The following is a 25,078-nucleotide window of genomic DNA, read 5'->3' as shown; positions in this document are numbered from 1 at the left end:
AGAGCAAAATTGTCAAAAATGGTCCAAACCAAGGAATGTGTGGAGGTCAATTGTGTATTTGTCCGTCTCGGCACCGTCTTAGGCTAGGGTTGTGGTAGTACTCGGCACCGTCTTACACTAGGGTCATAATAGTGCTTGGAGGGGGTTTTCCCAAGATTCCAACCCTTGACCTTTAAGGTCTTTGGGTTGGAATGCCTCAAGTGGTACCAGGCATTCCAACCCAAAGGCCTTAAAGGTCAAGGATTCGAATCCTGGGGAGACCCCCCCTCCAAGCACTATCACGGCCCTAATCTAAGACGGTGCCGAAACGGATAAATACACAATTGGTCTCTACAGAATACAAGTGCTAAAAGGGATGAGTATTCCTTGAAAGTCAAGGAATGGGTGCTTCAAAGAGTAAAATTGCTTATTGCCAAAAGTCAAGCAAGTGTTCGCGAAAGCAAAATTGGTGAGCAAATGAATGTTGAAAAAGAGCAAAATTGGCAAACAAATGAGTGTAATGTCTAAGACAGTAAGATTGGTAAGCTGTTCACGTTTACATATAGTAAGATTCCCAAGTTCGAACCCGATACAGTACCACTTGAGAAGCAAAGCAACCCAAACAAGGCATAAGCGACAGGTGGACGGGGACTCACAAGTTTCATTTCAAACAAGTTTACTCTTGGATGTAATAAAAATTTAGATTTGATGTAACTAAATAAGAATATGTTGTAACAAAAGTAAAAATGATCATTTTATCTCAAAATGGAGTAAAATGGAATTTGTGAGGCCTTAGATCCCAAGCAATAGCCAATGAGATGCCTAATTTGACACACATATATATATATAGTATAACTCCCCAACAAGGAACGCTATAATACCACACTCCCAAACAATATATAGGCGAGAGCCAAAAAGTCACAAGTAGCCAAACAAGCTAGCACAATAACTAATGGTCCATTTGAATTGCTACTTTTAGGAGTTGTTATAGAAAAATATATTGTAACAATTTTATGTGTATAAGGTAAAAATATAATTAGGACTAGGGGATGAGTGCCCGCGCATTGCGCGAGTGTTTGGTGCCCGTGGTTGAAGAAAGTTTTTTGGTTGGACAAATAATAATACATTGCGAGAATAGTACGTTGCGATAAATAATTAGAAGTAGGTATGATTATAAGACAAACAACATAAGAATCTTCCAATATTAGAATCAGGAAGTTCCCGAAGATAAATAATTAGATGCAGCAAGTTCCCAAAGGTGTACAGACAAATATTTATGAAATTGTTTCAGGTAAAAACTACGAGATAGATAGCAGAGTAGTTGAATAAGACATCATGTATGCCTACTTATTACGAATAGTAGTAAACTCATGTAGATGCTGTAATAGACAGCAGTCTGCATTGCTTCTTGGTAGTTTCTTCATTTTGGTCCCAACTTCAGCATCTACATGATGAGTGTAGAACATACATGATCGAGGGCCTTCCGCGACTTCCTGCTTCAACTACTCTGACTGCTGAAATTGAAAGTGGAGGCAACGCAAGGATGTTGGTGCCTTTTCTTGTCGGAATAGCTACTCTTGGTGCTTTTGGCTTAAGGAAGCAAGTAAGCCGTGGGAGTTCTGTGGTGAAGGACTATGCGCTGCTAATGTCCACATTTGATCGGTCTTCAAGTGAGTGAGTCATTAACTTACTAATAAAAGGTGATTAAGGACAAGCTGTAGCAGAATGAAGAAATCATGGGACTAAAATGAAGCAGAGGCCAAGTGAAAGCCTCATCAAATCCCAAATTAAGTTAATGACCCTCGTAAAAATTGTCGGTCGGGCCCTCTGCAACTTCCTGCTTCAGTGGGCGGTGATTGTTTCCATGTCTAGGATTTATGCAGTATAAGGGCATAAAAAAATATTCCAATCCCAAAATATGAAAAGGTTGAAACTGAAGAAGGTGAAGAGGAGGCATGGAAACAATTATAACCGAGCCGTTGGGCATTAACTTACCAACGTCTGGCTATTTAATTGAGGCTATAATGAGAAAGAAATGGAGTGTTTCGCTCATAAGCTCGAGTGAGAGGGGAAACGATGCGGCATTCTGTTTCAGACAAAGGTTGCTAGAGAAACAATCCCCGAAGCTCAGGAGCCATTAGTAGGCCCACATTTCTGGCCATTAAATTCAGGTATAAATGATAGAGAAGGAGGTCTGAAAGGAGGTGCTTCCACACCTGAGCTCTAACCACGGTGACGGTTGAGCAAGGTTGGTCTTTCTTATTCCCTTTCACTTGTGAGCTCCTTATACAAGTGATTTCCAAGTTCAGTGATCACTAGTCAAGTGGCGCACTTATGATGTGTGAAGGCCATTTCAGTAATGACCGTGTGATTCAATTGCCGTATTTATGGTCATGACTTTTTCTTTTCGTAATGACCGCACTTATGATATGTGAAGGCCATTTAAGTAATTTCACAAACCCACAAGTTTATGTGTGTTGTACCAAAAGCAACAAATGGTTGCAGATTAATTGCGCATGTCATCAATACCCAGATGTTTCAACAACATAAAGTTTTAAATGTCTATGAATAAAGGTATTTCGATTAATATATCTAACCACAAGCTTCCCTCACTTGTACCTATAGATTATAAAACACTACAAAATATTTCACATTCCCAAAAAGTCCCTGCCTATGCGGTTGAAATGCAACCCCCTCTTTCACCAAAACTCAATCTTATATAATATAAGGAAATGCATGTGTTACAGAAAACGTAAAGATTTTTCTACAGAAAATCATGATCTAAACAACGCCTAAGAATTTTAGATACACCCGGTGACAATAAGCCCTAGCGTTTGCAACATGCGCTAACTTTGCCATCAGTACTCGAAAGATAAAACTAAGCGTGGAGGAAAGAAGTAAGCAGCACCAGTTGTTTCATGTTAATGGAGCAATAGTTGTTTTTGCTACATCAGCCGGGCTGTTGACTTGCTTGTGCCTGTGGAACATTTGGTAAACATGGCAAATATTTATCACCTTAAAAAAGTAAATAGAATATAGACATTTAGCTACTTATTACTGATTCGTTTGGATGGAATGAAATACAAAAAGATTGTTACCAAAAAATTTCAGACATATTTTTTAATCATATTTTTATCATGCGATATTATTATGTAAAAATATTAATATGTTTAGCATAAAATGTATGTGCAAACACAAGAGATATGCTTAAAGATCAATTGCATTCAACTGGCCTCTATAATTCGTGTCTGCTATGAAATGGCTCACAATCACGAAAATCCCAGCAGCCGATTTAAGATGACCCAAAGGCCCCAAACCGAAACCTGCCATGCACCATCAAGCAATAACCCACAATTTGTGCAATACAGTTTTTATAATTTTCAACAATTCTTTCTGGAAAATCAAAATTCAAACAATTATGTTGCCATCTTATCCCTACCTTACATTCTACACAGAAAAAGAAAGAAGAAAAAAAAAAAACTGTCTCAAATAACTAGCTAGGTTGAAGTCATAGCCAACCATTAGCTGATATGCAAAATTGATCACGAGTGATAATGTTTATGTACATCCATCTGTGTAGTGTGATCATGGTAGAGAGATTAGTTGGCATACCGAGCAATGACCATGATTGTGAAAGTTCCTGCAAAAAAAAAAAAAAAAAAAAAGCAATTAACAATATAAGAAATCCACACACAAAGAATATATTTCTATAAAAAAGCAAACGGGTACATTTGGACAATGGATCCAAATACTTTAATGAGACACATGATGAGCCTTAACAAGCAAAACAACGTGAAAAAGGAGGTATTATTATAGAGAAAACATCTTGAGTTGGTCCAGTAATCAGGGGAAGGCTCTTAAAGTTTATTCATGCGGCCAGATTCATATTCTGGCCTCACAATTGAAGAAGGCGAGAAAGGTAAAAATAAATAAATAAATAACATTTGTACAAGCATTTATAAGAGGTGGAAAAATATGAGATACCAAGAGAGAATAATAATAGAAAGGACATAGTTACAAGCCTAAAATAATGTAGGTAATTAAAGAAGATATTAGTCCCATAAACAGGAAATCTCAGCATCTTCCAATAAGTGTTCAATTAAACAAAATAAAGGGGAGAGAAAGAAGAAGAGAATAAATTCTAACAAGAAAGGCAATTAAAGTAATTAATGATTCCAAAATACCAATAACATCATGCAGTGCTGATCGTCAAAAAAAAAAAAAAAAAAAGTAGAAAAACTTCAGGAATCGAAGGCTGTTTTGCTCACACGAACCAGGATCACTAATTTGCAACCAAAAATAAAGAAAAGGATGAAGGGGCGAAACTAATTCTTATTCAGAAAGCAAATGCCTAATGAGATAATTTCTAATTCTTTACTATAAATTAACTATTGGAAAAAGGTAAAGTTAGAAAACAAATATTACTCATTATTCCAATATTACTATAAAATTTTTTCTTCTCCTATTTCCTGTACCTGACTGCTAGACTAGCTGATTAAATCCCTTTTTAAAAAAAAAAAAATTTTTCTTCACACTTTTGGAGGAAAAAAAATAACTGGACCGGCCAAGAACAATAATTTCTTTCCTACCAAAATACTATTAATAGTGAAGTGGGGAAAGAATTAAAACACAATTTAATGAGGAAGAGAGCTGCAGGAAAAATAGAGAACCTCAATTATGTGCTTCTGGGGTTAATTTACCCAACAAGAGTTCAATTAGACAAATATTAACTTTAAATACCGCATATTGATCACAATTTGAACAATGACAAAGTCACCCCGGTTTTGACTTCTTTCATCCCAATCAAATGATGATAGAAAATTAAAACTAAATTAAGGATGGAATATTGAAATTAAAAACATTATATAAAAGGAATGAATTTATCACTAACCACCATTTAGGAAAAAAATTGTGAACCACTCCAGGCTGCTTACGAGGGATAGATGAGCAACTCTTTAATCTTTATTGTAAACGTTTACATTGTCCAACAATATCAGTATGAGAGAGCCAGATATTTGTTCTTTTATTTGCAAAATCTCTCCCAACAAATTAAATTGTACTGATTACTATTTTCATCATTTTCTATAAATTCTTGACTTGTGCATGCATGTTCAAATTTGGACTTGGCAGTGGCTTATATTAACAATAACTTTTGCTGCTTGTCATGGCTGGTTTAATAGCTACTAGAAGTAACCTTCAAAAGTAATAGTCATTGGTAATATTCCAGTAGTCACTGGTATAGTTTTGCCAAACTCATCAATTTTCATCTCTAATGCTGCGAGGCAGAAAACTTGTGGTAGGAACTTGTCAATTTCCTCCCCACCCCTTTTCTCCTCCTCCTCTCTACTTCTTTCCTCTTCACTCGTAGCCTAAAAACTTCTATCTCATTCTTGGTTTTTCTTCTTTAGGCCCCATTTGACAATTGAAGAGTTTTTTTGGGTGTTTGTCTAAAACTTTACTGTAACTTACTGTAGAAGTTGTAGAAAAGATTTTTGAAGTGTGTAAATTTTTGGATATTTTGAAATGTATAGTTTAAAAATTTTGAGAAGTTTTTTAATTTGAGGTTACTATAGCTAAACTTGTAGCAGACAAACTTTGGCCAAAAACTTGCTTACCAAACAAAGCCTTAGTTATGAAATAAATTTATTCTCTTTGAAGATTTTGTGACGAGAATTTCCTTCGATTTTATGATTTTGTAGTGAGAAATTTTTTTTTTTTTTTTATCTTCAAAAATGACTTCACTAGACTAGCCTTATTAGTGAGGATTTTATTACAACGTGAATTGATGGTTAGACTTGCTTAAGTCAGTAACAGAGGACAACAAGATGGGTTTGGATAGTTATTATTTACACAAAGATTATTCGCACGTATCACAGAAACATTTTTAACACATATTTTTTTTATCTTTCTACTAACCTTTTTATTTTATATACATTACATTATAAAAATTGCTATACTAATTTTTTGTCAAATAAACTCCCATACCTACTAAATTTTGGTGAAATTGTGATCATGACTCACGAACTAGCCCATAAAAGTTAAATAATTTTTATAGTAAAAAAAAAAAACTCTGCCGCAAGTGGAAACTTTTATGATTTTCCTTAGGACGGGTTTGTTATGCTAGTCGGAAGTTGCTTCCTTTTCTCTCTTTTTTTTTTTAAACCGAAATAAAGAAAAAAGAAAATCCAACAATAGAAAACGCATAATTCCTATTGCTAATTCCAACTCGCCAAACACCCCCTTAAGTCGTCCACTTACACATAGGCGTGCTTAATACGAAGGCGCCAATTTTTTGTTGCTAGCAATCCAATTGACCAAAAAAGCCTCAGATTTTAGCTAAAGTTACATTCTTAGCCCGCTCTTGCCCAACTATAAATACCCTCTTCCCACTCCCTCCTTGGATCACATTTTCAAAGCTGGAAAATCATGGCGCCAAAACGGAAGCCCTTTCGTCTCACCCCTGCTCCGATTCCAATCGGTAGATAACAGAAAGGAATCATTTCTATTGCTTAATTTCTAAGTCTGAAACCCTAATTGTTCTAATTTTCTCTTCAATCCCCACAGGAAATTGCGAGGTTGTCGTGGAAGCTAGGAGTTTTACCTCTGAATCGAACCAAAATAGCCTCCAAATCATTCTTTCGAAAAATGTCAAAATTAAAGTCTCAGGTATCGTCGCCATCATTTTGATATCTGTTACTATCATTTTTTACTCTTTTGGTAGCTATATTGTTATTGTTACTGTTATTATTGTGACGATAGTGATTGGGTGCTGTTCTTGGCAGTGATGGAGGCGGCGAAATGTGAAAATACGATTGACGATACTCCAGGTTCTGGATCTGAAAAAAATGGTAGGGATTCAAACTCCAATATCCTTTTTTTTCTGGTAATTTTTGTTTATTTTGAATTTGTTCGAAAAATAGAAAAAAAATCGTTTTTGTGCCCAGTGATTATTTTAAGTAATGTTGATTAGGTGGGTACTATTTCGTGCTTGTGAACCCTAAAGATTCAGGCGACCAAACCAAGTATTTGCTTCAGGTAACGATCACATTCAATTCACATTTTCATGCTGTTCATTTACTCTACTAGATTTTTTTTTTTTTGGTTTCATTAACCTATATGCAAAAGTTGCCTCTTTGCTAAAGTTTTTTTAACTTTTTGTTTTTACGTCCTTACTATTGGAAGTAGATTTTGATTTTTGAACAATATAACATAAGAAATGCTAAAGTGTGCAGAAAATGTGGTGAGTCCTTGAGGGGCACTAATAAAATAAACGAGAAATTTTAGAGCTGAGCATGGATAAACAATTAAGGGTGATTTTTCTTTTTCTTTTTTCTTCCGCAAAAATGCATGGTTTGGCGGTTATAATCGTAAAGCGGTAAAAAAGACTTTTATCTTGGATTTGATTCAAGCTATGACTGCTGACTTGGGAGATAACATTTTGATGTGGCATACCACTCACTAATCCACAGATTTTGGCCTTTTACTTGCTAAAGTTACTACTTTACACATGATTATTAGGCACTTCATCATTTATAATTGTTGGTTTTGGGGGCTGTGAATTACATTTTGCTAAAGCTGTGCTTTGTCATCTTCAGTTCTCGCCATGTTTTCTGAAGATGCTACTCATATTTTGGCTTTCCGTAATTTGCAAAATTTCAAAGGAAGTTGGTGTAGGTGGTCTTTTCAAATTATTGTGGTTGATTTTTGATTCTATAGCCTTCTTTGTAGTCTGTTCACTATTCTTTGTATGATTACCTATTTTTTGTGGATTCATACTGGAAGAATGTTGTGCCCCTACGCTGACTCTAATTTTGACCAAATTCGCACTTCCATCTACGATGTATGTTAGTATGTGCCCATTGTTTCAGGAAGTACTCGACATGTACTCAAAAGAGCTTCCAGCAATGAAATTTGCAGCTAATACTGGGAAGGAATCATTGTTTCTTGAAAGATGTGTATCAAACGGGTAAAAGATGATACCCATCCCTGTTCTTTTATGTTTACGTTCTATGCCTGCATGTGTTAACTTCTTTTCTATCCTGTTGGTTACGCACACTACTAAAATTATGTACTAGTATCTTTGCAGACATTTTTTTGGAATTTGCTATGTGTTTGGATATCTGCTGATTGGAAGTTGAAATCATTCTGTTTCTCAGAGAAGTTTCTGCATGTTTGACTTTTGCAGGAAGTACTGCACATTACTTCTTATATGCAAGTCTAATGACCAACTAGGAGAGGTATAACATTAATCGCTGGACTCCATTTACTAGCAACTCTTTTAAGCAGAGTAACTATAATGCTCAATTGCATGCCACTGGCTTCAGCTTTTATTGCTCAAATGGCAGTATTTCTAACTCTCTCTCTCTCTCTCTCTCTCTCTCCTGCAAATGTGTGGGTGTGTGTGATTACAACCCACAAAAGTGGGACAAATGCTAGAGAATATTGTCATGACTAAACTCACAAGACTATTTATATATTTTAACTCTTATGTGCATGGTTATTAAAGCAGTTAAAGATTTTATTTAGGCGTGTCATGTAAATAAACCAAATCCTTTGAATAACTGACTCATTCAATTGTTAATAACTTATCTATTAAAAAAGTTAACTTCTTTTGACAATCTCAAATTTTGACAGGTTCTTTCTGCTATCACTTATCAAATAGTCCCTGCTGATACACAGTATGCTGAAATTCCATTAGCCGCTGTCAGTTCAATGTACCAGAAAAAGGTTATCTGCTTGTTCTGTAAATCTATCACCAGGTGTCAGTGTTGGTATTGCTACTTTTCTTGGTTTGATCTTTCGGTCTTTTCCAAAGTGGTCTGTCCCTTTAAGAACCATGTGGCTAAATTATGCTCTCCCCATATTTCCTTGGGGAGAGAATTTTGGATGGTGGGTGGGTGGTGGATGGTGGTGTTAGAAGTTTAGTTGGAGATTGTGTAGTGGGATAAGTACATAAAACTAAGAAGTGGTTAGCTGCTGCAACTTTTTCTCCTATTATCTTACACTTTATTTTAAGATCTGGATTTCCTGTCAATTACATTATTCTCCTGTATCTACTTATGTTTAAGACATTCCTATTTTTCTAATTCAAATTGAAATTCATGCTGCTAGTGAGTTCAGTTCTGTTGTGCTAATACTTTGGGCTTGTCTTGCATTCAAATGGTTGCTGATAATTAAGCATTATTTAGGGGATTGGTCGCCTTCTGTACATGGAATTGAGAAACAGACTGCAGAAAGTAGGCATCCGCACAATTTTATGTTGGGGGGATCAGGAGTCTGAAGGATTTTGGCTGAAACAGGTATATCCAGGAGAACGGATGCTTGATATTTGGGTTTATCTGTCTGCTTGCTTGTGCTATTGAGTTGCTTTCATCAATCTCCATATTCTGCGATGTTCTCCCAGGGAAGAGGACCTCCTTGCCTAGATATATTCTCTCGCATTTATGTTTTCTTCTATTTTCAATGTATATGGTCTTGGGCAACTTTGCAAAAATCAATGCTTCACTTATTCTTGGAAATTGATTTGTGAGGATGGATTCAAAAACAGGGTTTTGTGGTGATTGGAGAGGTCAACACAAAGGGCAGAGCACGGAGACTGCCTATCAAGGCTGAAATCCGAAAGGCATTGTGCTTCCCTGGTGGTTCTACCCTTATGGTATCTCACCTTAATGACAGTTCACCTGTTCCTGCAGAGCAGATAAAGCTGTTGTATCCACTAAAGCTTCCCATGAAGCATCATTTATCTGATGTTGTTCAGAAGCTGCAACCAGAGTGCATAGAGGAGTCTGGCCATTCAGAGGGAGGGAATCAATTAATCAGCAGCACAGCATATTCTCAAGCTGAAAATCTTGTTATCGAGAGATTTCTATTTGATGGTAAGTGAAATCTCTCGTCTTGTTCTCTGTGTATCCTTACATGCATTATTTATGTGTACTCATCTAAAATGCATTTATGTTTCCTAAAACAGTATATATATACAGACATGAAGGTTCAATGCCTACATAATGATTCAATGACTAATTTATTACTTGTGCCCTTGGCATCCTCTTAGTGATACCTTTGGAAAGAATATTAAATTTGTAAGTTTGAATTTAATCATGCCCCCTATGAAACCCTGGTGTTCTCCTGTATCTTTGAACAAAAAGAAAAACTGAATTGTCCTGTCATATCTTTTGTTCTAGACTCTGTACAACATTTATACGAATGGAATTTGACTTTTGTCAATTCCATGAAATCTGTAATTTCCTAAAAATTAGGAGCTAATTTATTCTATCCTAAAATACATTAGGAGTAAATTATTTTATCCTAAAATAGAGCAGAAATCATGGGATATATATAGAAAAAGATATTCTAGATTTTCAACACTCCCCCTCAAGATGGTGAATAGATATTTTCCATTCCCATCTTGCATGTAATGTCTTCAAAGTTGGAAGTTGGCATTCCCTTAGTTAAGATATCTGCCAATTGATTATTTGATGCTACATATGGAGTGCAAATCATGCCACTGTCCAGTTTTTCTTTAATAAAATGTCTATCAACTTCGATGTGCTTTGTGCGATCATGTTGCACTGAATTGTGTGCAATGTTGATGGCAGACTTGTTGTCGCAATAGAGTTTCATAGGTCCTTCGCTCTTGATTTTAAGATCATCAAGTATTATTTTGAGCCATAGCAATTCACAAACTCCATGAGCCATAGCTCTAAACTCTGCTTCAGCACTTGATCTTGCAACAACCGATTGCTTCTTACTCCTCCATGTCACTAGGTTCCCACCAAGAAATGTACAATATCCTGAAGTTGATGTATGATCTATAATAGAACCTGCATAATCAGCATCAGTATATGCCTCTATGAGCAATCCTTCATTTTTCTTGAACAAAATTCCTCTACCCAGTGTCCCGTTGAGGTAGGATAGAATTCTATTGACAGCCTGCAAGTGTTTCTCTCTTGGATCATGCATAAATTGGCTTACTACACTTACAGCAAATGCTATGTCCGGCCTTGTATGGGACAAGTATATCAGTTTCCCAACCAACCGCTGATATCTTCCCTTATCTATTGTGCTATCATCCTTCTCTTCATTCAATCTCAGGTTAGGCTCAATGGGTGTGCTTGCTGCCTTGCATCCAAGATTGCCTGTTTCTTTAAGCAAATCTAAGACATACTTTTGTTGGGAAACTAAGATGCCTTTACTTGAGTATGCCACCTCAATGCCTAAAAAATACTTCAGCCTCCCTAGTTCTTTAATTTCAAACTCCTTTGCTAAGCACTTTTTGAGTGATTCTCTTTCAATTGGATCATTTCCGGTGATGATGATGTCATCTACATATACAAGTAGAGCTGTAACACCTCCTTTTGAATGTTTTATGAACAAAGTATGATCTCCTTGACTTTGTTTGTATTGCATTGCTAACATCACTTTAGTAAATCTTCCGAACCAAGCCCTTGGCGATTGTTTTAATCCATATAAAGCTTTCTTTAACTTGCACACTTTCTTTTCAAAAAACATTACATTGAAATCCGGTGGAGGTTCCATGTACACCTCTTCTTCTAAATCCCCATGTAAGAATGCATTCTTCACATCAAATTGCTGTAAACACCAACCAAAGTTAGCGGCTAAACACAAAAGAACACGCGCAGTATTTATTTTTGCAACGGGTGCAAAGGTCTCTTGGTAATCTATTCCATATGTCTGTGTATATCCTTTTGCGACCAACCGTGCTTTATGCCTTTCTAATGAACCATCAGCTCTATATTTCAAAGTAAACACCCATTTACACCCCACTGTTTTCTTTCCTTTGAGCAGGTTTACAATTTTCCAAGTCTTATTTCTCTCTAGGGCATTCATCTCCTCTTTCATAGCATGTAACCAGTTCTTATTTCTAAGTGCCTCTTGTAGTGTTTGTGGGATTGAAATGGAGTTGATGGTAGTAAAAAAAATTTTATGTTGTGGAGAGAGTCTATGGAAAGACACGAAATTTGAGATTGGATGCTTAGTGCATGCTTGTGTTCCTTTTTGAACAGCAATAGGCAGGTCTAAATCATTAAATTCACAAGGAGCAGAGTCAAATTGAACACACAAAGGAACAGAATTTTCAGTATTTGATTGTGGTTCAAACTCTTGGATTTGCACAGGTTCAGAAATATGAACTTTTTTCCTTGAGTAGACCTTTAGTGGTGTAGTTGGATTCAAACCAGATTTTCCTTCAAATTCAGGTTCAGGTTCACTGCTAGTATGTTCTCCTTTAGAATTTGGTGGATGGTCAGGCTTGAAAGACTTTAAGTTTAGTGTAGGACTTTGAAGATTAAGGAGAAATTCCTTATCTTCCCAAGAACTCTCCCCCGGGGGATGAGGATTGTTACTTTGAGAGTAAGGTTCATTTTCAACAAATGTGACATCCATGGAGATAAAAATTTTTTTTGAAGGAGGATGATAACACTTATATCCTTTCTTTGTGTTTGAGTATCCCACAAAAATACATTTTAAAGCTCTTGGATCAAGTTTCCCTCTTTGTTGTGCATGAACATGTACAAAAGCAACACAATCAAACACTTTTGGTGACAATGTGCAAGTGACATTAAAATCAGGGTAAAAAACAGAAAGAGCAGCAATGGGACTTTGATTATTTAGTACTTTTGAAGGTATTCTATTTATCAAATGTGCAGCAGTTAAAACAGTCTCCCCCCAAAAAGTTTTTGAAACTTTATGTTGAAACAAAATTGCTCGAGTCACATTGAGTAAATGTCTATTTTTTCGTTCAGCAATCCCATTTTGTTGGGGTGTATCTACACAAGATGACTCATGTATTACACCCTCTTTTTGGAAAAAAAATGAGAGAATTTGATTAAAATAGTCTCTTGCATTATCAGATCTTATTCTTTTAATCAAACTTCCAAATTGTGTACAAATCATTTTATGAAACATTAGAAAAATACTATTTACTTTTGATTTTTCTTTCATAAGAAATAACCAAGTAATTCTAGTACAATCATCAATGAATGTGACAAACCATTTTGCTCCAGAAATACTAGAAATTCTACAAGACCCCCAAATATCAGTATGTATCAAAGAGAAAGGTCTAGTACACAATGAAAACTACTAACATCTTCATTCTTGAAAAGTGAAGGAAACATGCTTTTAAGTAGAATAAAAGATGGATGACCAAGACGGAAATGATGAAGCCAGATTTCAGATTTATTATTTGAGGAGCAGGTGAGGGATAACAGATTTTTGTTCTTCTTGTTGCCACTCATCTCCTCAAGGTAATAAAGCCCGTCATTCACCTTAGCAAGTCCAATCGTCATCCCCGTAACCAAATCCTGAAAAATACAGTGAGTAGAATAGAAAATTACTCTACAGTTCAGATCTTTGATAATTTGATGGATGGATATGAGATTGGAGGACAATTTTGGGACATGCAACACATTATTTAGGGATAAAGAATTTGATAGATTTACTGTCCCTTGGCCTGCAACAGTTATAGGAGATCTATTCGCAACAGTAATTTTTCTATTTCCAGGACATGGGTTGTATGTTTTAAATCTGATTAGGGTGTGAGTCATATGGTTAGTAGCTCCTGAGTCGATGACCCAAGAGCCTAGAGAAGACATGCTTGAGGCATTTAAAGCATAAGAGTTAAGGTACTTACCTGATTGAGCCAATGAACACGTACTAGAGGACTTTTCAAGGGAATTTAGGAGGTTTCTTAGCTTTTCGATTTCTTCTTTCTTGAATTCTCCCATACCAGCCTGGTTGGATTTTTCTTGTGTTTGGTCTTCTCCAGCAGTTAAGTGGGCTTTTCCCCCTTTGAATCCTCCTTTACGACTAAGGACTTGTTCCTTCCCATGGAGTTTGAAGCAATCATCTCGCGTATGGCGTGATTTTTTGCAGTACGTGCACCAAATTGTGTCTTTATTTGACTTTGTAGAAATCATTGCCGAGCCTTCTAATGTTTTAGGCTCTAACATGACTTCTCGCCTATTCTCTTCAGCTTGAATCAATGATATTGTCTCATTCAGAGATGATAATCTTTCCTTCCCCAATATCTGGACTCTGACCTGATCAAATTCCACATTCAGACCTGCAAGGAAGTCATAAACTCTATCCTTTTCGATAAAGTTTTTCAAGGTGGTTGCATCTTCACTACACAACATCTGAATACACCGATATTGGCCCAGTTCCTGCCATAGATTTTGCAGACGGTTGGCATATTGAGTAACAGAAAGGTTGCCCTGTTTAGTGGCTGAGATCTTTGTTTTGATCTCATAGATTAGGGCAGCATCTCCTGCCTTTGAATAGGTCTGTCGAATAGTAGTCCATATGTCTTGAGCTGTTGGTAGGAACATGCAAGTATCGCTTATTTCAGGTAACATGGAGTTCCACAGCCATGACATGACCATAGAATTTTCTTCATCCCAAGCAGCGAATTTAGGATCTCCCTTTTTCGGTCCAGTTCCAAGCAAGTGGCTGATTTTGCCCTTTCCTTTGAGAAATGTTTGAACAAATTGTGACCACTTCAAATAGTTTTTTCCGTTGAGCCTGTAGGCTGCCTGGATACTCTGCAAATCCCCTGTTTGTGGAATATTTGAGGTCTCTTCTGATTTGGTATTGGAGTGGATTTCTGATGTTTCAATTTCAGACATGTTGGAGGTTTCCAAGAAAAATTGGCAATGAAGGCCTAATGAAAAAAATCAGCAATGAAGGCTGGAAATTGCACTTGGCAATAAAGACTTGAAGAGAGGAAAGCACTCAGCAATGAAGGCTGACAAGAAGAGGTCCCAAGAGCAAAAGCTCTGATACCATGAACAAAAAGAAAAACTGAATTGTCCTGTCATATCTTTTGTTCTAGACTCTGTACAACATTTATACAAATGGAATTTGACTTTTGTCAATTCCATGAAATCTGTAATTTCCTAAAAATTAGGAGCTAATTTATTCTATCCTAAAATACATTAGGAGTAAATTATTCTATCCTAAAATAGAGCAGAAATCATGGGATATACATAGAAAAAGATGTTCTAGATTTTCAACAATCTTTAAATGTGCTGAAATAAGCAAAGTGGTTTCTCTTGAATATATTATCAGATTTATCCACTAATGCCAAACTTTTCAACACTTGATCTGATGAGGCAGCTAGCCACCGCAGATTTTTTTTTCTGTATGTTTGAGGCCAACTGCAAAAAAATTCGAGGAGAATGAGTTAGACTAGCTATTGACCTACATGATCTATGAGAATTGATAATGTAAGGATAGTCCCTTTTTTTATAAGGATATCCTATCTTTCTTTGGGTGACCAACATATTTATGGATGCAATGTACTATAATCTTAGCACCATTTCCATGCAAGATGGACCAGGGTCATGCTTAGTTGTTCTTTGCTTTTAACTGTTGAAATGCTATCTTGGTAAGATACAGTGTGTCTGTTTGGCCTAAAACATCATTTCTTTATGTATAAATATATTTTTCTGGGTTTCTCCTTTTCTTTTTTATTTTTGTCTCTTTCAGGCTCTGGCTATTAGTGGAGTCCTAATTCTTTTTGTACTTTGGAAATGCTTACTCCAGTTGCATTGAAATTCCAGGTTGCCAAGATGCAGATAGTGGAAAGCTTTTGGAATATATCAATACGGCTAACAATTCGGAGTTTGGAAAAAGTGGAGAGGATTTTGAGATGAAGAAATGTTCGTGTTCAACACAAGGGACAAAGAAAAGGATATGGGAAGCCTCACTTACCTCAATGAATTCAAAGAAAGTAAAGGGTGGTCATGCAATTGATTGTCAATCAGATCCCAGAAATTTTGGCTCAAGTGCTGAATGTTGTTCTAATTCAAGTACATTTCTTTATGGAAACAAATTATTGGTGGGTGGAGATGCTTTCGCAAATGACTGTTTGGAAAAGAACAATGTAGAATGTGGAGCAATTGATGAGACATCAGAAGATAAAGGCAGCTGTAAACTTTTGTCAACAGATATATGCTTCAAAATAATGCTAATGAATATTGCTGATGACAAGAAAAAATCAAGTTTAACCAAGGTAAGCCCAGATTTGAAATTTCAGGCTGAACTACCAGATCTGTGGTTTGTCTTGTAGAACTGGTGGGCAGTCGGTCATGTGACCTGAAAGGATAGGGTCCTAAATATTGATGCGGTAAACTGCAGTGTAGTCAATGAGTAATTCATGGTGAATGTAGAGTAATTATATCACCTAAGCTCTCTATTATAATTTTAAGATATTGAAGGGATGGTAAGGTTCGTCTAAAACTATGGAGATGGAAGTCTTCTTTCCTTTCTCTACGGTAATGGAGGCGCTGTGATCTAAAAGCCCTTGGCAATGTTGGTCTTCTTTTCTAAAGAATCAAAACGATGCCAATATGGTGTATTTTTTTTCAGTTTTGGCAGTTTTAAGTCCTTGTCCGATACTGGCTTATCCTATTTCACTTTTCAACCTCAGCACCTCCCCTAAAGAAATGTAATAAGGCTTAGACTAGAGTTCATTCTTCTTGTAGAATTTAGCTTTCTTGGTAAGTGGCTTTTATGCTTCTTATGCCATATTGATACTGTTGGTGTAGATAATTGAGGACCTAGGCGGGATTGTTATCTCTGATGGAAGAGTAAGCTCACATGTAGTGACAGGGAAAGTGAGAAAAACGTTGAATTTCTGCACAGCTCTCTGCTCTGGGTAAGTTTAGTTTGAATTTGAATGTTTTGACATGCAATCATTAGAATACATGCTCATTAACTCATACTGTCCACTTAATCCTTTTGAAAGTCGAGATCAGTTCATTTACCACTGCACTACATCTGGTTCTTTTGTTGTCATGTTGCTTCTTTTAAGACATTCTGCAAAATTCATTTGCTCTTATTCACTTTCTAGATTATTAAGCTTTACGAAGATATTAGGTTCAAAAGGACAGGTCAGTACTTGAAATCACAATCATGCAAAATCAAAGACACCATTTGTTCATTGACTCTGCAACTATGGAAATGTCAAGTAGTAATTGATGTAGCAATAGCTGAGGATCATGTCTATCAACTCAGAACTGGAGATCAATTGGAAACTAAAGAGAATTTTATGCTATGGCAGTATGTAGTGGATGAAGCAGAGAACAAGTTGATTGCTTGTTATCCAAATAACAATCAGTGAAAATTACAAAACTAATAGCTACCTGGCGTCCTGAGTCTTGTACAATTCAGAGACAAGCAAACATGCACTGGTGATAGATAAGGTTGTGAATAAAAATGGAATTATTTGGTGAAACAATTATGCCTGCTTATTTTCTACTTTGTTGCCAAAATTGACCTTGGATCTACTCTTCTTGCAACTTTTCCTTTCCCCAGTCATGTAGATCATAATATTGCAGTACACGACACACTCTCTTGCTAATTTTGCACGCTCTAATGGCTTCATCCATCAAAATTTAGTCTCTTTTAAATTCTTCTTTTTATGCTTCATTTGTTATTTATTTGGATGTATCCTGTTATGCAGAGCTTGGATTATCTCACCTAGCTGGTTAAAGGAAAGTTATCGGAGAGGCAGATTTGTGGGTAGGTCAAAATGTTAAATTTGATGCTTCAATATGCTTAAAGTTTGGAGATATATGATTAGTTTGTCAATCACAACAGATGAAATGCCATATCTTTTGAAAGACGAAGATTATGAGGGCAAGTATAAAGTAGAGCTGAAAGCTGCGGTCCTTAGAGCAAAATCAAATCCCAATTCTTTACTTAAAGGTCATGACATATGTCTCGCAGCACATGTTCAACCCCCAATGCGCACTCTATCGACCATCATAAAGTCTGCTGGGGGAAATGTAAGTCAGCTGAGTTATCCTTTCTCAACAGATTAAGCATGCCCAATTGTTCCTAAAATTTCTGATAGTCCAAAAAGACCACGTTATATTTTGCTTCATACCAATTCTGTGCCAGTTGAAGCTCAAGCTGTAGGAGAAGGAACTTCTGAAATATTTGTGGGCATTCTGTGTCAGATGGCTACTACATTACGCTTCCAGCGCCTTTATGCTGATATCTGTTCTTCTTAGCTGCTTTTCCTTTCGCTTCTGTTACTTTAACAATTGGCTTCTTCGTGTTTGCTGGTTTAGCTGCTTAGTTTTAGTTCCTCGCACAAGTTATGGCTTTGGAACATTTTCTGAAATTGCTTATGCTTTTAAGTTGGCCTTGTTAATTGTCGTTAGAGATAATCATTATTGCTTACCTCTATAATTTGAAGGTGGTTTCTGGAATGCAAAAAGTGAATGAATCATCAAAAACAATATATATTGCATCTGAAGAGGACATGGAAGAAGCACTCTTAGCTGTAAGGAATGGCATGCAGACGTTTGGCAGTGACTGGCTGATGACCTGCATCATGAAACAAGAACTTGATCTGGAGGCTTCTCAATTTGCAGAATCGCTGTAAATGCTCGCTAAGATTAGTCATGCTAATCTTAAATGAGCAACCCATTGAACTAGGGAAGCAGTGAGAATTTGTAAATATATGTTTGTCGAAATAACCGGAGTTGCAAAGTACATATTGCAGTGCCTATCCTTTCAAGAACGTATAAGTTAACACGTTATATATATATATGTACTAGTATGGTTCTGGCCGTGCTACGCAGCGGCCCACCCACTGATATGATCAACTAAATCTGTAACAATGAGAATAATTTGCTAAGGTTCAAGAGGTAAATAATATTAGAGATAATGATATTAAAAATTAGTTTTCTCCATCCTAGGACACTAGTTCAAAATTATTTTTTTATTTAACGTGCATCATATTAAAAAAATAATGATTTTTAAAAAAATTATTTTAAATAATTTTGCTATCAAAACATGCTTGCTTAGGGTCTATTTGTATCGATGGAAAATTTTTTCAAAAAAATGTTTTCCCTTTTTTCTGATGTTTGGTTGAAAAAGCGTCCAAAAAATTTTTTTCTAGAAAAAGGTTTTACTCTATTCAATGGAAACCAAACTTCTGCAAAAGGTTTCAGTGAATCTAAATTAACAGTATTGTTGGTTACATCATCTTATTCAATTGTTCATAGAATTTTCTATGAATGCTTTAAAAAGAATTTTTTTTTTTTTTTACCGTTTTTTGACTCTCAAATTGATTGTGGTGTTTAACATGGATTGTCTATAGTAGTAGTAGAGAGATACTAACTGATAATTATATTAGAATGCAAATTTTTCAAGAAAATGATTTTCAGCGAAAAGATTTTCTTGGGGAAATTATTTTACAAGCAAACAGACGGACCCTCAACTGGCACTACTTTACCATCGGGATGTTGTTGCGTCCCGTCCACCCGCGGCCACATTTTACCATGCAAAACCATACACACAGTAGTGAGCTCTCTCTCGCGCCTCTCAGTTGTTACCAATACAACCTCTCATCAAGGTGGAGCAACATTTATTTTTAATCAGCAGAAAATAGCACCAACCGAACTCAAAAATGAATACAACGGTGGTAAAATGAATACACTTGTGACGGTAAGATGTCATCTTTGGCTTAAGTTTTCTTCCGCAAATGAGATGAAAAGACGGCAAGTTCTCGGCAAATACAAAAACTGCAAATGCTCCCAGCACTTCTTTTGTTGCATTTAGCTCAGGTAGACGGCAAAATTTCAAACACTCCTAGAGCAATAAAACAGTGGTGGAACACAAACGGCTACTATAGTTCAAAACTTTCTTCTTTGATAACCGAGTACACGACGCTACATATCGACATGGTTGGTCAAATGTTGATCATCCACACATATGTTTCAAATTTTAAATAATCACACTTCACTTCTAGAACCAACAGGTCAATGTTCATCAACTCCCATTTTGCTAGGAAATACACAGCTAACCTTGCTAATGCATCTGTTGTGTTATGCTGCTTGTATTCCATCCACTACATTCTTGGGGATCCGCAGATATTTGGACTCTTTCACCCAGCTTCAGCCTTCACAGCAGGGCACCTCTTAAAAGTCGGGCAACCCTTGAAATTAAAAAACAGAAGAAAAAGCAAAGATAAGTTAATCCGAAGAATTATCATCATAATTATATTCTTTTATACATAACATCAAACACATAACAGTCTTTAATTAACGGAAGACAATATAAACAGAAGGTAGGAACATTAAAAAAAAAATTGCAGTTCAAAATAGGAGGAGAGAATATAGAAGCGTACCTATGTTTTTCTTTGCTTGGCTGAATGCTGGCAAAACTCGGAAACAGAAGTATATATATAAGGCTGGCAATAGTAGGTTTTGGAAGCTGCACCATAGATGATAACTCGGTACAGCAGTCATCCCTAAATCCCTAAAGTGAGCAGATTTTAGGGGAAAAGAAATTTCAGTGAGCCGATTTCCGGGATAAAAGAAAACTTCAGATGCATGTGGAGGATTTTTCGGTGGCAATCGAAAGAAAGTACAATTAGTTGTTGGAGGATTGATAGAAAACTGAAGATTTTGCAGGATGATAGATTTTGGGGGAAGAGAAATTTAACTGAGCTGAATTTTCGGGCAAAAGAAAACTTCACGTGCATGTCGAGGATTTTCTGGGCTGCAATCAAAAAGAAAGACAATTAGTTGTTGGAGGAATTGGTAGAAAAGTGAAGATTTTGCAAGAAGGACAATTAGAAAGGGGAAGCAAATTCTGGCTACCTATCCGACGGAAAGAAAGGGAAAGGAACTTCACTTCACTGACTAATAAGATCATTAGGTGGTGTTGACTAACTTACATGACAGAGCAAAAACTAGCATGACACAACAATATTTTAATTCCAATCAATAATTCAAAAATGACCCATGTGATCAAAGGAGTCCATAAATAGTCCACAACTATTTGCATTTGACCAGGAAATTATAAAAGAAATAATTTGAAATGTACCAAAATAGCCCTAAATAGTTAGCAACTATTTAAAGAGCTAGTTTTCATAAAAGGATTCAATTGACCTTTCTGACCAATTAAAAACCAAACAAAAGGAACAAATGAAAATAATTAAATCATTGTTACCAATTAGCCCCTAAATAGTAAGGAACTATTAAGCCTTTGAATTTGGATACCAAGGCTCAAATAGACATTTCCCTCTCTTTAATGTCCAAAATAAAGAAATGAAATTTGTTTCCTCAAATGAGACCTTAACACTTGGCATCAATGGAGAACTTGAGTTGTTCTCTTATCTAGTTGGTAGATATTGTCAACACGATAGTTTTTTTATTCTATTTGTATTTCTACTCTATACCAAGGAGGAGGGGTGGGCTCAAATGGGTTAAGAGAGAATTTGGAGAAAACTAAACTATCATCAGATCAAACGGATATTTTTGTACTTGTTGGCGAAATTTTTAGAAAATTTTGAAAATGAATGCAAGAAGAGTCTTAAGATTTTTGTTGGTGGTCAACTATTCTAAAGGTGTTTGGTTAACATGCTATACATTGCTCTTGCTTTTTTGGGTGATATTTTCATTAGTGGATATACCTTTTTATGTTGTCACTGGCCATTTGGTCCAATGGTCATCATCCTCTTTGGTGATGCTGGAGGTCAGGGGTTCTATCCTGCCTCTCTTAAATTTGCCACAATATGTGGCTGGTCTTAGTTGACCATCTCCCCTTATCCCTTCCTCCTAGATTAGGCTAAATTAGATTATAGAGCATCTACCGTTGCCGACAAAAATATATATATATATATATACCTTTTTATGTTGTGTATTTAAGTAATTGAAATAGTTCCAATCTCCAAAAAACTAATACTTCAATTGACGTCTTACAATCGTACTTCTTATTAGTCAATCACAAATAGTTAAATGTAATGCATTGTCAAATGTTGTATATTATATTTTAATTCTAAGATCTTTTCTTACATCAGATAAATGATTCAAACTCTGTCTTGTGTGTATACAGGAAGTTAACCTTCCTTGAGCTTTTTTTCTATATAAAAAAAATTTCAAGGTACAAGGATACGGGGTGGATATGGGGTAGGGACTGTCCCTGAAGGGTCCCCTCACAATCCCAAGCGAAAGGATTAGAAATAATCACGTTGACCAATTTTGGGAAGGTGGAAAAATGACGTCACATAAATTAGTAATGGAAAAAAGAAATTGACGCTTCTGACGGACCTCGTCATGAAGCATTAGCTCCATTCCACAAAATCCCGTGCAAATGAATCGTCAAACAAAGAGGTCATTTGTTTTCCCTCCACGACAATTGCCAATTTTCATTTGTCCATAACACCAGAAAATGAAAGCAAACAAAGAATACAAGAAAGTGGCTGGAGGCAGAACAAGAAAGTGATTGGAGGCAGACTAGGGATAGGGGAAAGCAAGGGAAATACAATTGCGATGAGGTATATTACAGCAAGAAAAAGGAAGAAGTAGCGATAGAAGAGCAAAGTTTCACATCCGGAGAAGAGATAAAGCACGAAACGCCCAGGTAACAAAACAACAATGGTATCACATAACTTTCGAAATTTGACAAGGTCGTGGAGCAATGTGAGTAGTTGTCATTGTTGGACAATGTTGTGAGTGAATAGGTTAATTGATCATTAGTGGTTTTGGTGGAACGAACTGTTCACTAGTCTCGAGTAGAAGAAGGTAGGTATTTTGGTGGCTAATATAGGGGAGGGTAGGTGGGGAAAACTTAGTGTGCCAAGTGTTTGTAAAATCGTGTGAATAGGATGGGAAATTGCTTGGGTAATAATATAACAAGGGTACTGGTTGTTTCTATGAATTTCTTATAGATTTTATTGATTAGCAGTGCCTGCATGCAAATTATACTTTATGTGTGGTTTGTACATGCTATTCATGGCAACATACAAAGTGAAAAAAAAAAGTATTACAAAGATAATTCCCTTAAAAATGCCTCTTACAACATGTTGTATAAGAGACATTTCACATGAATAAATAATGACGAGGAGTAAAATTATTATGCGGAGTAAAATAACATGACACTCAGATTGGTAGACGCATTGCAGACAAGTTTTTTTAGGTAGTGGGGTTGGACACTATGTTGAATAACTGTTACATGGAGTTAGTTAGCAGTTACAGTAGCAGGACTGATATGTAATATTGCATGAACATACTGTGAAATTGCTACCTATTGTTTGTTAGTTAACTCGTATTTGCATAATCACAGGATAAATAGAAGAAGAGGTTGACTATTTGAAACTTGATAGCTGGGGTACTAGACGACAATCTAAACAGAGTAGGCAAAATGAATTTAGCTTGGCATACTCAATGTGGAAAAAGGTTACAAGTTTGACTTTGCGAGTCTACTTGGACATGAAGTTAGATAACTATAACACGCAGTGAGTTAGCAATTATAGTATAAGAACTGCTCTGTAAAATTTTGTCAACATAACTGTGAAATTGGTACCTCTTGGTTGTTACATTAACTCATATTTGTAGAGTAGGACAAGAAATAGAAGAAGAAGTCAATCCCATCAAAGTTGATAAATGACTGAGAGTAGATTGTAAGTCGAATTAGCAAGACAAAATAATTAACCTATTGTTAATTTTGGCAAACAGAGTGTGAAAAATAAGTTACAAGTTTTCATAACTATTGTTACAAAGATTTGAAAGTGATATATTAGTTATGTTAGTACTTTGTAATGCATTAAGAATAAGTGAGGAAAGCATAATGGAACTGAAGTGCAATTGTCTGTGTAAAACTCCAGTTTAAATGGCAGGAAAAAATCGAGAACTTCCAGTAAGAAAAGTGGTAGAGATGAAGCAATAGGAAAGTTTGATGGCAGACAACCTAAGGCTTCATCTAAATCACTTAATATGTAAGTAGTTGGTGTTTGTCTCTCGCAACATCTATAGAACTCAATACATGAGCTTGGTGATAATTACGCGTAACATGCAGTGGAAAGAAGTTAGGGAAAAGAAAGGAAAAAAAGAAGGTAAGACATCTCGTTCAAATTGCCTTTCTTAGTGTGGAAAAATGATTATCAATTATCTTAATTAGTGCGCATGTACGTCTTGTTAGATAACTATTACATTCTGTGATAGAACAGTGACAATGGAAAAATACTTTGACACGATTGTAAATGCACAATCAACTAGCATAATGATTTTAAATCAAGTCCTAAAAATTGATAATGGAACCCTTGTGAGGAAAGAAATGCAGACATAAGTTTACTCTTGTTTATAAGTTGAAACCCCAATTAATTGTAGCAGACCAGTAATTGAAGCCCACAGTATGAAAGTTGATTGGCATGAATCTTGGTTCTAATGCCTATATATTGGGCTGAATGTACTTGTTGTTCAAAATGCCTTGCACATAATTGAATCTACTATATCATTACTTTATCTTGATTTAGGAATGTCAGGAGAAAACTTTATCAACATGAAAACAACCACAAAGCTATACCTCCACAGAAAAATGCAAATATCAACTATACCAAAGTTCTAGAATACATGCCAGCTCATATAGCTACTTTTCACTGTGCTATTTTCAATTTACTTTTTACAGATATACACAGTCAAGTAACTAATACCTCATTGATTATATCTCATAGATCATGCATGTCTTATTCAAAATGTCTATATGTTAGGTTGAATGTACTTGTTGTTCAAAATGTCTTATTCATAATTGAATTTACTAAATCATTCTTAGAACTACTTTATCTTGATTTAGGAATGTTGGGAAAAAATCTTATGTAATTTAAATGTAATTGTTTATCAAAAACTAGTGCAAATGACATGAAGGAGATTGAGAAGTTCGACTAAGAAAACATCTAGAGAAGAAAAAAGTGAAAAATTAGGTAGTAGCGAACTTGAAGCACCATCAAAATCCTTGAATATGTAAGTTTGTCAATGCTTTTATGTTGTACTAGTATGTTAGCGGGATAGTGAGACGTGACTGTTTGATTGATTACAATTACAAATTGTTAAATTGGTCTCACTTTATTTTAATTTGGATAGATAAGAGTATATGAAATTTTAGCAAAACTGACATGTGTTGAACAAAGTAAATAACCTTTACAATTTTCATGAGCAATGGCAAGATGGCATGAAAAAGGACAAAGAAGAATACATGTGAAAAGGAAGAAATGTGAAAAGGGGGAACTCCTGAGCTTGCAGAACCACTCCTGAGCTTAAATATATTATAAATATATTAAAATATT

The 25,078-nt window shown here is 35.8% G+C and overlaps 1 protein-coding gene and 1 long non-coding RNA gene across 2 annotated transcripts; one reads left to right on the top strand and one right to left on the bottom strand.

Moving 5' to 3' along the window:
• The first annotated feature begins 6,300 nt into the window (after window positions 1-6,300).
• Window positions 6,301-18,601, top strand: LOC113691896 (uncharacterized). Its single transcript, XM_072053224.1, has 14 exons — window positions 6,301-6,457; window positions 6,544-6,645; window positions 6,762-6,827; window positions 6,950-7,014; window positions 7,848-7,945; window positions 8,165-8,216; window positions 8,614-8,706; window positions 9,168-9,278; window positions 9,527-9,854; window positions 15,558-16,009; window positions 16,545-16,654; window positions 17,462-17,520; window positions 17,599-17,786; window positions 18,203-18,601. The coding sequence occupies exons 1-14, from the start codon at window positions 6,406-6,408 to the stop codon at window positions 18,389-18,391; spliced, it is 1,965 nt and encodes a 654-aa protein (XP_071909325.1). The 5' UTR covers window positions 6,301-6,405; the 3' UTR covers window positions 18,392-18,601.
• An 870-nt stretch (window positions 18,602-19,471) lies between these two features.
• LOC140008007 (uncharacterized) lies at window positions 19,472-20,644 on the bottom strand. The gene is made up of 2 exons (XR_011815423.1): window positions 20,141-20,644; window positions 19,472-19,948 (listed from the first exon to the last, which is right to left on the bottom strand). It is a non-coding gene; the product is annotated as an uncharacterized lncRNA (long non-coding RNA).
• Between the last annotated feature and the right edge of the window lie 4,434 nt (window positions 20,645-25,078).

Source organism: Coffea arabica, chromosome 6c, assembly GCF_036785885.1.
Source record: "Coffea arabica cultivar ET-39 chromosome 6c, Coffea Arabica ET-39 HiFi, whole genome shotgun sequence".
Classification (NCBI taxonomy): Eukaryota; Viridiplantae; Streptophyta; class Magnoliopsida; order Gentianales; family Rubiaceae; genus Coffea; species Coffea arabica.
Note: the sequence above shows the minus strand (reverse complement) of the source record. Positions and strands in the feature narration are given on the sequence as shown.